The sequence below is a fragment of the Lissotriton vulgaris genome, unplaced genomic scaffold (assembly GCF_964263255.1).
Source record: "Lissotriton vulgaris unplaced genomic scaffold, aLisVul1.2 SCAFFOLD_1565, whole genome shotgun sequence".
Lineage (NCBI taxonomy): Eukaryota > Metazoa > Chordata > Amphibia > Caudata > Salamandridae > Lissotriton > Lissotriton vulgaris.
The window spans coordinates 356538-369056 of NW_028251420.1; the positions used below are offsets into that span (position 1 = coordinate 356538).

Here is a 12519-nt window from a genome sequence, read left to right on the forward strand (position 1 = left end):
AAGGGCAGGGAGACTAGGAAGGAAGGAGACACTCCCAAGGGCAGGGAGACTAGGAAGGAAGGAGACACTCCCAAGGGCAGGGAGACTAGGAAGGAAGAACCCACTCCCAAGGGCAGTGAGACTAGGAAGGAAGAACCCACTCCCAAGGGCAGGGAGACTAGGAAGGAAGGACCCACTCCCAAGGGCAGGGAGACTAGGAAGGAAGGACCCACTCCCAAGGGCAGGGAGACTAGGAAGGAAGGAGACACTCCCAAGGGCAGGGAGACTAGGAAGGAAGGAGCTTCTACCAAGGGCAGAGACAAGGACAGTCACAAGACAAAAGCACCTAAGAAGAGCACGGACACTCCCAGGGGCAGGGACACACACAGGGAGAAGGTGTGTCCTGGGGATATGTACACCACAGACGACAAGTCTGCTGCCTGGAACAGGGCAGCATCCAGGGAACAGGGAAGGTCCACAGACAAAATTCCTCCTACGGTAATGGAACATCCAAGTGCCAAGGCATCTCCCATGGACAGTGGCGCTGTAAAGGACAGGCATACATTACCCCTTGATGCACTGAGGCTGCTGTTTTCTGGGAAACGGAATACAGAGGTCTCCGCAGTGGAGTCACCCCTTACCTCCACTCCCATCAGGGCCCGTCAGGAGCGGATGGAGGTGGACCCTGTAGTAGCATCCCTCATGCCACATGTTGCAGAGGCCAGAAGGCAGCCACACAGCAAACGACAAGCAGGCTCCAGCACGTCCCCAGAGAGCATTCCTCCGGCAGCAGATGCACCTCCCATGGTGGGTGATATTTCTCCTCAGTCCGGCCCACTTTGCAGTCCTGTCCTGTCCAGGGTGCAGTCACATGTCCACAAGAAACGTAGACACACAGCATTGACACGTGGCCAACCTGTTCTCGGCCAATTGCAACTATCCCCCGCTCCCAGAGCCACCCTGCCTCCTGGACCATACAGCCCTGTGGCTCATCATTTCAGTGGTCCCAGTGGCGCCGCTGCAGTTGACTCGCATGTGTCAGGTAGTGGCACTGTGTCTGTTGTTTGCTGTCATGCATCATGTAGTGGCACTGTATCAGTTGTGCCCTATCCGGCATCAGGTGCTGGCAGTGTATCTGGGTCTATGGCGCATGTGTCAGTCACTCGGGCTGTGGCTGTGTCTCACACTCCTGTATCAGGTGTTGGGAGTGTATCTTGGTCTATGGCCCATGTGTCAGTCACTCGGGCTGTGGCTGTGTCTCACACTCCTGTATCAGGTGCTGGGAGTGTATCTGGGTCTGTGGCGCATGTGTCGGTCACTCGGGCTGTGGCTGTTTCTCATACTCCTGTATCAGGTGGTGGCAGTGTATCTGGGTCTGTGGCGCATGTGTCGGTCACTCAGGCTGTGGCTGTTTCTCATACTCCTGTATCAGGTGCTGGCAGTGTGTCTGGGTCTGTGGCTCACGTGTCAGTCACTACATCTGTGGCTGTGTGTCACACTCCGGTTTCTGGTGCTGCCAGTCTGTCGGATGCAGGTACTTCACGCAATCCACCTGATAGTGTGATGTAAGGTGCTGTTGTCTTCACTCACATGTCATTGGACATGGTGTGTACATTGTCCATTGTAAACAGTCTTCCACTGCTGTGGACCTTGGTACGGGTTAATAGTGATTCCCACTTGTGGTGCCTCAGATACTGCATTGTGCCCTGTTATGTACTGCCTCTGATGTACCTGCTCTGGTGTCCACACTGCCCTGTTGCTGTACTGATACTGCATTGTGCCCTGTGATGTACTGCCTCTGATGTACCTGCTTTGGTGTCCACACTGCCCTGTTGCTGTTCTGATACTGCATTGTGCCCTGTGATGTACTGCCTCTGATGTACCTGCTCTGGTGTCCACACTGCCCTGTTGCTGTTCTGATACTGCATTGTGCCCTGTGATGTACTGCCTCTGATGGACCTGTGCCTTGCCATGGACTGTTGGTGCACTTAGCCCCTCTCATGTACTGCCTCTGATGGGCCTGTGCCTTGCCATGGACTGTTGGTGCACTTAGCCCCTCTCATGTACTGCCTCTGATGGACCTGTGCCTTGCCATGGACTGTTGGTGCACTTAGCCCCTCTCATGTACTGCCTCTGATGGACCTGTGCCTTGCCATGGACTGTTGGTGCACTTCGCCCCTCTTATGTACCTGCTGTGGTGTCCACACTGCCCTGTTGCTGTTCTGATACTGCATTGTGCCCTGTGATGTACTGCCTCTGATGTACCTGCTCTGGTGTCCACACTGCCCTGTTGCTGATCTGATACTGCATTGTGCCCTGTGATGTACTGTCTCTGTACCTGCTCTGGTGTCCACACTGCCCTGTTGCTGTTCTGATACTGCATTGTGCCCTGTGATGTACTGCCTCTGATGTACCTGCTCTGGTGTCCACACTGCCCTGCTGCTGTTCTGATACTGCATTGTGCCCTGTGATGTACTGCCTCTGATGTACCTGCTCTGGTGTCCACACTGCCCTGTTGCTGTTCTGATACTGCTGTATGCCCTCTGATGTACCTGCTCTGGTGTCCACACTGCCCATGCTCGAGCCTAGACTGTGATGTTACCCCGATTATGTGTAAATAAACTTGTCAATCATGTGTCGTGGGTTGTCTGAGTCATTCTTGCGTGTGTGATGATGGTGTGTATTTGTATTTACTTCAAGGCAATGGGTTCAGATACATGTCACTCCCCCCTACCTAGGTCACGACCCTTGCAGGTGCTGCCCTCCACATGAATCAGTGGGTGCAGATACATGTCACTCCCCCCTCCCTACGTCACGAGCCTTGCAGGTGCTCCCCTCCACACGAATCAGTAGTTTCCGGTACATGTCACTCCCCCCTCCCTCCGTCACGGCCCTTGCAGGCACTCCTCTCCAGACCGCGAATGGTTTGTTGCCTACCTGCATCGTCCTCGATGGTGAGCCAAGACTAGGACGTGGTGGATCGCGTAGAGCATCGGGTAAGCGTGTAGTGCAGGGTCCATGTCAGCGAGCGGCTCGTGGTGGGTATGGTCGCTGTGGGGAATCCGCAGTGTTCAGGCAGGTTGTATTTCCGCAGCGCTTTTATGTGTATTTTCCTCCATCTTGATTTGGTGGACGGTCCTAGACGTCAGTCCGTACGGCGGAGTGTCTGGATTGGTTACGTCCGCCGCGTGGTTGGGTGTGGTTGTGCGGCGGACCGTGATCTACCGCAGCGGACGGATTTTGGCCCATGTTTCCTATCCTGATCTGGCGGACGGAGTGTCCGCGATGGGTGGACGGAGAATAGGCATGTTCCGCATGCGCCGGGACTGCGGAGGCACTTCTGTCCGCCATCCTAATGAGCCCCTAAGTCTCTATGAAACCCCTACTTACCCCATTCCAGATATGGAAGAATTCCCTATTGTCCCAGTCCCCATCAACCCATACAGATCTTCCTTACCGAATCACAGAACCATGAACCCGAATAACCTCCAAACTATTACCCCTACCTCCAAAATGCACAAACCTTCTCTAGAGAATGACTCAAACCAGATCTTCTGTCTCCTACTAAACTGCCGCTCAGCCCAAAAACACGCCTCTGACTTTGTCGACCTCTTTTTAAACCAGAAAATGGAGGTAACCTTCCTCACGGAAACCTGGCTCACAGAATCCTCCTCGCCTTGCGTAGACCTTCTAGTCCCTCCTAACTGCAATATCATAAGTCTAGACAGAAATCCCAAAATAGGCGGAGGCATCGCCTGCATACATCGATCCGACATCACTATCTCGAAGTTCCATTCCGAACCCTTGGAGTTTTGTGAATAACTCGGGATCCACTAAAAATCCTCAGATAACAACTCCCACAAACTACATACACTCCACTATTCCTTGGTGACTTCAATCTCCACTGGGAAGACACCCTGGACAAGCAGGTCAACGTTATCAAAATCTTCCTAACAGACCATTCCCTGATCCAAGCCATCTCAAAGCCCACTCACTCCAAAGGTGCTACTCTTGAGAGGATCATTGCCAAAGAAAAAATAATTGAAGCTATCTTGATCACCCATTGTGAATGTTCAGACCATCACAATATTTCCTTCCAAATTCACCCCGCCAGAAAGAAAACTCATTCGCAACTACCCAAGCCTAAACATTGGATAAGAGATACGAAAAACCTCAACTGGAACATCCTTGCTAGTCATTGTGAGAAAGTTCTCACCCCTCCTAATAACATGTCAGACATCAATGACCTTACTGCTCACTACAATTCCACGATGACCAAAGTCTTTGACCTTGTAGCTTCACCAAAACTCAAAAGAATACCGGACAAAAACCCATGGTTCATCGGAGCCCTGAATGAAGAGAGACATAAACTAATATTGACTGAAAGTAAATGGAGACAACATCCCTCCTCTTCCAACTCAAACTACTTAGGAAATCTAGAAACTCCTACAACAAAAATATTCTACATTCAAAAAAAGACTTCTTCAGATCAGAACTAGACAATGCCAAAAACAGACCGAAGAAACTCTTTGAAACAGCAATCCAACCTATTGGCTAAAACCGCCCTCCTAACTTAGAATTCACAGTTCAGTAGTGAAGAATTTTCTTAATTTTTCACAGCAAAAACCAACTCCCTCCAACTAGAACTTAGTTCGGCAGCAATTAACTCAGCTTCCTTATTGATCGCTCAAGTTGAATACCCTAATCAACCTGTTCTACCTTTGCTTCAAAATAATTCTCACTGGTCCACCTTCAAACTCTACGATCCCAGTGACATCACTAAAACCTTAGCAACTATCAAACCCAATAACCACTTTAATAAACCTGTCCCCTCAAACTGCCTACCCCACATCCACGACATCATCTCCCCCCTCTGGACCAAAATCTTTAACGCCTCACTAGTGCAAGGTCACATCTCAGGCTGCCTAAAAATTGGATAAGTCACCCATATCCTAAAAAAAACAACATCAAACCCCTCCGACACTAATAACTACCGACCTATTACCAACATTCCCATGCTAGCCAAAGTCCTGGAAAAATGTGTTCAGCAACAACTGAACCAACACATCATGGACTTCAAACTACTGAACGACTGCCAATCAGGCTTCAGACCCGGGCATAACACAGAAATTGTGATTCTAAATATAGTCGATGATGCCCTCATTGCTCTGGACCGTAATTAAACATTTCTACTAGTCCTGCTCGACCCCTCATCAGCCTTTGACAATCATGAAAAAATTCCAAGAAGACTGGAAAATAGGATGGGCTTTTCCGACACAGTCCTTCAATGGTTAAAATCTTTTCTGGAAACAGAACGCAAGAGTTCATGGCGAACAAAATTCTCTCTGCCGCTTCTGCCAATCTACTAGGAGTACCTCAAGGCTCAACCTTATCCCCAGCATTATCCAACCTTTACATAGAACCACTAACTGATCTACTACCGCAGGCGAACATCTTCTATCACATGTATGTGGACGACACTCAACTCTACATCAAGGTCATGTCCATTGAAGAGATAAAGATAATGAATCAAGCTTTTGAAAAGACCATCAACTGGCTAACGACCAACTTCCTCAAACTAAACACGCAAAAAACTGAGGGGCATATTACCAAGGGGGGCAATAGACAATTACCGCCGATTTATCGGCCGTTTTCGGCCGCCAAGCGGCGATAATTCTATCACCCCATTAGCAAGCTGTCGCTAACTTATGTTAACGACAACTTTTAGGCGATAGCGAGCGGTTTGGGGCCCGCTTTGCATGTCAGCTATGTTTATGCAAAATGGGCTTACCCAACCCGTTAGCGACTGAAAGCAGTCGATAACGTCGCTATCGCCTATTAACAAGGCAGGCGTAGCATGGGAAATATTCACACTAAGCGCGAAAATCTCCGAAAACTAACGCCTTCTCAGACCAGTTCTTAGCCATGTTATCCAATGAGAGGTGGATAACATGGCTAAAAACATTTTGTTGCTAATGCGTGAATATCGCTGTATTCTCAGCGATATTCTCGCTATCGCCGGGAAATTTATCGCTTTGGAGATAAACCTTGCTAATAGCAAGTTATCCCAGCAATAATTTCCGGCGATGCTTAGCGATAAAAAATTTGTTGCTAAGCCTAGTTAGCGATAAATATCGCTAATCATTGGTAATATGCCCCTGAATTTCTCTTAATCTCTCCTCCTAATAACTCTCTGAAGATAAAGAAATGGACCAAGATGGTCATGGCTCTAAATTGCACGCTGATTCTGGTGGACTCTGCCAAATTACTGGGAATTACACTGGATAAAAACCTTAACATGCAAACACACATCAACCTATTGGCTAAAATGCCTGTTTTCACCTCAGCTATCTCAGAAAAATGAAACCATACATCGAGAGCCCTGACCTCAAAACGGCAGTTCAAGCTTTAGTCATATCGAGGTTGGAATACGGTTGTACTACTCTCTCTGGGCTCCCCAAAACCTCAACAGCCCCTCTAAAAGTGTGTCTCAATGCAGCAGCAAGACTCTTAACAGGATCTTGGAAATTTGACCATATATCTCCACACCTCAAGGCACTCAACTGGCTAACCTACAAAGACAGAATCCACCTGAAGATGGCCTGCATTACTCATAAAGCTCTTACCCACAACACCCACAGAACCTTTCCCAGAAACTCACTTTATCTGGAGGAAATAGACACTCTAGGAGCTCAGACAACCTACTCTTGAAACTCTCTCGTTTCAGTAAGAAAAAAACATCTGAAAGAGCGTTCTCTGAGCGGCACCAAGAATTTGGAGACGTCTACCTCCGTGCATCAGAAAAATCTTGTCTGCACCTTTATTCAAAAGGGAAGCAAAATCATTCCTGATGAGCAAATTCCTCCCTCAACTCTGCACATGCCTCAACATTTGGTGCCCTACTAGCACACCAGCCTTTTCATGGACTTACAAGGCACAGTACCCGTACACTTCCTCAAACTTGTTTCCAAACTCCTCCATATTGGACATCTACGCCTCTCTGACTTATTCGTATCTAACTTGCTCCTACTGCTATGTATAAACCATCTCTATCACCGTTTCTGCTACCTGCCGAAACTTGTTAAAAATGTCTTGATGCCATATCTGCTATGTTCAGCAACTAGTTTTATTCTTACTCTGTTTCTTGCCTACACTTTTTAAAATGTTTTGATATGCTCTTGGATCTTGTTGGCAAAAGTTGTATTCTTACTCTGATTTTGTAGGCGCTCTGATAGCCGATTCTGGGTCTTGTTCGCGCTACAGAAAACTCAGAAATAAATAATTAATAAATAATACATAGGTATTCTTGATACCTGTTTTTCACTTTTATATTTTACCATATGAATTGCTCTATACTCAGTGCACAATGAAAAACCATTGCAAGGTGCAGCTCCGTTATGGCCTCTGGGTACCTCGAGTTCCTGGAAAGCCAACAGACCCTACATATCTCCACAACCAGAGTGGTCTAGCTAAAGTAATAGGATATTGGTTTTGTAAATCGGCCATCATGACCAGAGGTTACAAATGAAAACGTTCTCACAAATGAATATTTATTTATTTCAACACTTAGGGGCATATGTACAACAGAATGACACAAAATGGTATTAAGCAAAATTTGCTAACGCCATGCTCCACCATCCTGAAAATGCAGGGATGCACCGTATTTACAAATATGTGGTGTACCCCTGCGTTTCCTCTTATGCTGGTGCTAAATTAAGCTGCCTGGTGCCAACGCAGGCACCGTTGCACTTTAGTGCAAGGGAGCCTGCATTGCGGTGAATGATTGTTTATTTGCAGTAAGGTGTTCCTTCCTGCACATAAACAATCACAAATAATGTTTTCTAACTCCTTTGTGCGCTGCATTGTGCAGCACATATAGAAGTTGCAAATCGTCCTTTTTTTTAATGATTGTTTATGTGCAGGAAGGGACACCTCACTGCACATAGACAATCATTCATGGCGTTTTATATGTGCTGCACAACGCAGCACACAAAGCAACAAAAACAAGGAGAAGTAAAGCATTTCTCCTCGTTTTGTCATGTTAAGACCAGGTTTTCCCTTGTCTTAATTTTGGGGCTACAGCATATTTACGCCACCTTTGTAAATATAGGGCAGCGTCAAAATCAATGGGTGTTGCGGCAGAACACCCACCACAACACTTATTGCCCCCCCCTCTCACGCTAAGTATAGAGTGAAAAGGTGCCAAATTTACAAGGCGGCGTTAAGCCACATTTATTGGCTTAACGCCGCTTGGTAAATAAGACAAAGCCCCTATCGCCACAGAAAAGTCGTAAAAAGTGATGTTCCTGTGGCAATAGGGGCTTGTGAATATGCCCCTTAGTTTCTTTGAAAAAAATTGAAGGTACTACATAAATGACCCCTTCCTGAATTTAGAATTTTCTCTAGCTTACAAAAATGAATAGTTTTTGGGATCCATTATGGGTTTAACACCCATTTCCACCAGAAACTGGAAGGAGGTTGAAAGACAAAAAATAGGAAAAATGGACTGTCTCTCAGTAAAATGTCAAAACTGTGGTTAAAGTCAAGTCTGCCTCATTCTGAAAGCTGGTAAGATGGTGATTTTAGTAAAGCACAACTTTGGTTCACGCCATTTGCAGGAGAAAAAACGGACACTTTTTTCTGCAGCGCTTTTTTACCATTTTACCCCCCAAAAAATGTTTTGCTATATTTCGGCTTATTTCTCAGTCCCCTCCCAGAGGAATCTACAAACCCTGCTAACCTGTAGAATCCCCAGGATGGTGGCAAAAAAGGACACCAATTTGGCATGGATAGCCTGGGTGAAATAAAGTTATGGAGGTCTAAGCGTGAACTATCCTAAAATTGCCAAATTAAGGCTCAGCACTGAGGGGGGGGAGGGAAGGCCCAGCAGCAAAACGGTTAATGAAAGGGATAATAAGACACCTGCAGAGGAGAGAAAAAAAAGGCATTGTCAAGATATTTAATCCATTTAAACTCATATTACTCAGGCCTGGTTATACATTAAGCTAACTTGCATCAAAATGGATTCCAAACAAGTGCAATTAGCATCAATAAACAAAGAGATACATTTCAGATATATATGTGGCCCTTACTTAAGATAAATGAAGCCACCTAATGTTGATAAATTAATACATGGATTAATATTGTTAGTGTATATTATGTATATAACGCACAAGTGCATAAGGCACTAAAATTACGCTGGACCAATTTGTAGTTAGTCTGTCTAAGAAATACACTGAATACACAATTTGCATCAACCTTACTAGATAACTAGTAAAAAATCATCCACATCCACATGTTGATATTAGAGGGCTTTAAGGAGTCATGGTGTTCGCAGTTAAGTAAATGTGGTTTACTTCAGGCTAATTTCTAAATTTTAGAAGTGAGACTTTACCTTTTTTAGAAAAGTTATCAGCTTCTCTTCATCTCTGTGCTGACGATACACAAATACATCTGTGCATCGTCAGCAGAGATAAGAGAAGCTGACAGCAAAGGAGATATCTCCAATGGAACAAGTGTAGAAAGAAAAAGAACAAGAAGTTAAACCCAAGGAACTTAAACTGGCAAGAAGGTAGAGTTTGAGAGTGAAAAACATCACGGGATAGACTAAGGTACATCAGAAATATAAAAATAATTAGTATAATGTGGGAAGGAGGAAAAGCGAAGGAATAAAAGATGATAAAATAGAGAGCACCCTACAGCGTTAGTAGACTCCTAGTAAGGTGCCCATAATGCAATCAAAACTGGCCATATGACTCAGAAATATATAAAACATTCTTCAAAGTGACCAATTGAATACTCCTTTAGCCGAATATGATACATCAAAGATGATCATTTTTACAATGAACTGAGAAACAGACTCAAACAAGGTTCACTCAAGTAGCAAGACACACTAGTCACCCTATCCTAGATTCCACTAGATGTTGAGTTTTCACAATGTACAAGTTTGCTAGGTTTCCCTAGGTGCCAGGCTGAGAAAGGGCCCAAAATTCACAGCAAAAAACCGGTCTGTTTTGAGTGGAAAAATGTGCATGCTGCATGTTAGGCTGTTTCCTGTTACAAGCACTAGGTCTGCCCATACAATTGAGGTGCCATTTTTATCAGAAGACTTGGGGCACTGCTGTGCGGAAGGTAGTTTGTGGCTACCCGCAGATTGCAGAACTTTCCATTGAAGAAATCTGAGAGAAGTATGGTTTTTTGTCAAAGTTTGAGGTTTTCAAGGGATGCTGGCTATAACCACCTGATGTGATCCACACAAGTCACCCTATCCAGGATTTCCCCGGGTGCCTAATTTTCAAAACATTTACAGGTTTGCTAAGTTTCCTAGTTGCCAAAGGTTTCCTTGACACCTATTTTTCATTCTTTATATTTTACCATATAATATGCTCTATACCCAGTACACAATGCAAAACCATTGCAAGGAGCAGCTCAGTTATTTGCTCTGGGTACCTCTAGTTATTGGAAAACTCACAAAGCATATATATATCACAGCAACCAGAAACGGTCGAACAGATTTAATGGTATATTGCTTTTGTAAATCAGCCATTGTAACAAGAAATTACAAACGAAATTGTTGTAACAAATGACTACTAATTTAGACCAGACTTTTAATGAAATATCAAAATACGTGTCCGCAGTGATTTTTTCTTTGATTATCTTCTTTTATTTTAAGTTGCATAAAAAATGATTAAAGATTAGCAGAGACAGCCGACGCGTTTCGTCCAATCAAATGTCCTTCTTCAGGGCTGTGGATTTCACAAAGATATACACACATATATAAATATACACCAATTGGCAAAGACAAATACTATACCATTTGAAATACACAACAACAATAAAAACATTACAACCATTAAGACAGGGACAGTATGTACAGGTACCAAAGGAAATTTACCAAATATATACAAAGACATTGGATCAAACTGACATTTACATTTATATTTACATCAAACACACTCCTTCCTAAGTCAAGAGTGTGCATGGTTTAACAAACACTACAATTAAAAAATATCTATATTAAGCCAAGCTAATATTTACATTGATTTCCCGCCCTCCTTTGTCAAGAGAATACAACATTTTACAAACACTACAATTAAAAGTATCTAAGTATACAGCAGTTATTTACAACAAGGGGGAGAGGGATGGTATTTAAATATCAGCTTGTCTTAATATTTAAGTTCTAAACTAACTGTGGTATATTTAGAAGTTTATTAATTGTAGTGTTTGTTAAATAATGCACACATAGCAAGCACTACACAAAAACACATATGTCTTGATTAACCTTATTATGACTTCCAGCCTCTGCAGTCTATCTAACCCTCACTTACAGTGTTGCAAACTACGGCAGCAAACAGAATGTAAAATAGATGACACCATTATATGTCGGGAATGTCAATTACTGGAAAAGAAAACTATCTGCATGTTCCTAAACAATTTGAGACACAACATTTTTGAACATGACATATTAAATTGATTTAAATATATTTTTGCAAAATACGAACTGCTTTTCAGTGTGTTTAATTGCAAAGATTGTTTATGTAGAGGAAGGGGGACCAACTTAACACCGGGTTTTACCTGGTCTTAATTTTAGCGCTGCCTCCTATGTATGCTGCCCTTGTACATAGGGGGCAGCATCAAAATCAATGGGTGTTACGGTGGAACTCCCACCACAACACCCACTGCACCCCCCTTATCAGCTTCTTTTACTTTAATGGCAGTGTCCTTTGCCAAGCTTGAATGTCCTCATTTTCCTTTCTAGAAGTGTTATGGAATGCTGAATTTGTGCGTTTGTCTAAGATTGCTTTTAAGACTGTCTTCTCAAAGGTGAGAATCTGAGGTGATAGCATGCCTGCATTCTATTTGTTTCTCCTAGACTCTTTCCTAGAGACACTTGGGGGCATATGTACAAGCCCTTATCGCCACCACAACGTCACTTGTATTCGTCGTTGTGGTGGCGAGAGGGGCTGCGCCTTTTGTACAAGGCAGCGTTAAGCCACTTACCGTGGCTTAACGCTGCCTTGTAAATAAGGCCCACTTTCACGCTATGCTTAGCGTGAAAAGGTGGGCAGTGGGTGTTGTGGTGGGAGTTCCACCGCAACACCCATTGATTTTTATGCTGCCCCCTATGTACAAGGGTAGCGTACATAGGAGGCAGCGCCAAAATTAAGACCAGGTAAAACCCGGTCTTAAGTTGGTCCTTCCTCTACATAAACAATCTTTAAAAAAATGCATTTTTGTGACTTTCATGTGTGCTGCCTTAAGCAGCTCACATGAAAGTGACAAAATGGCATTTCAGGATTGTTTATGTGCAGGAAGGGACACCTTCTTACACATAAACAATCCTCCCCTGCACGCAGACACCCTTACACTCTGGTGCGAGTGTGCCTGCGTTGGCGCTACACTGCTAAGTGTAGTACCATTGCAGGGGGAAACGCAAGGCTGCACCATATTGTTGCAAATATGGTGCAGCCTTGTGTTTCAGAAGTAAGGCTGTCACAGGGATTCTGCTCCTACACAGAAATGTGCATTGTGATTTGGAAC

At 44.5% G+C, this 12519-nt stretch overlaps 1 protein-coding gene across 1 annotated transcript in view; it reads left to right on the forward strand.

Moving 5' to 3' along the window:
* Positions 1–4250: 4250 nt before the first annotated feature.
* LOC147662888 (uncharacterized) overlaps positions 4251–12519 on the forward strand; it is a 137001-nt gene continuing 128732 nt past the window's right edge. The window contains exon 1 of the mRNA XM_086950821.1: positions 4251–4365. Within this exon, the coding sequence (XP_086806947.1) occupies positions 4251–4365 (115 nt within the window). The remainder of the gene's footprint in view (positions 4366–12519) is intronic.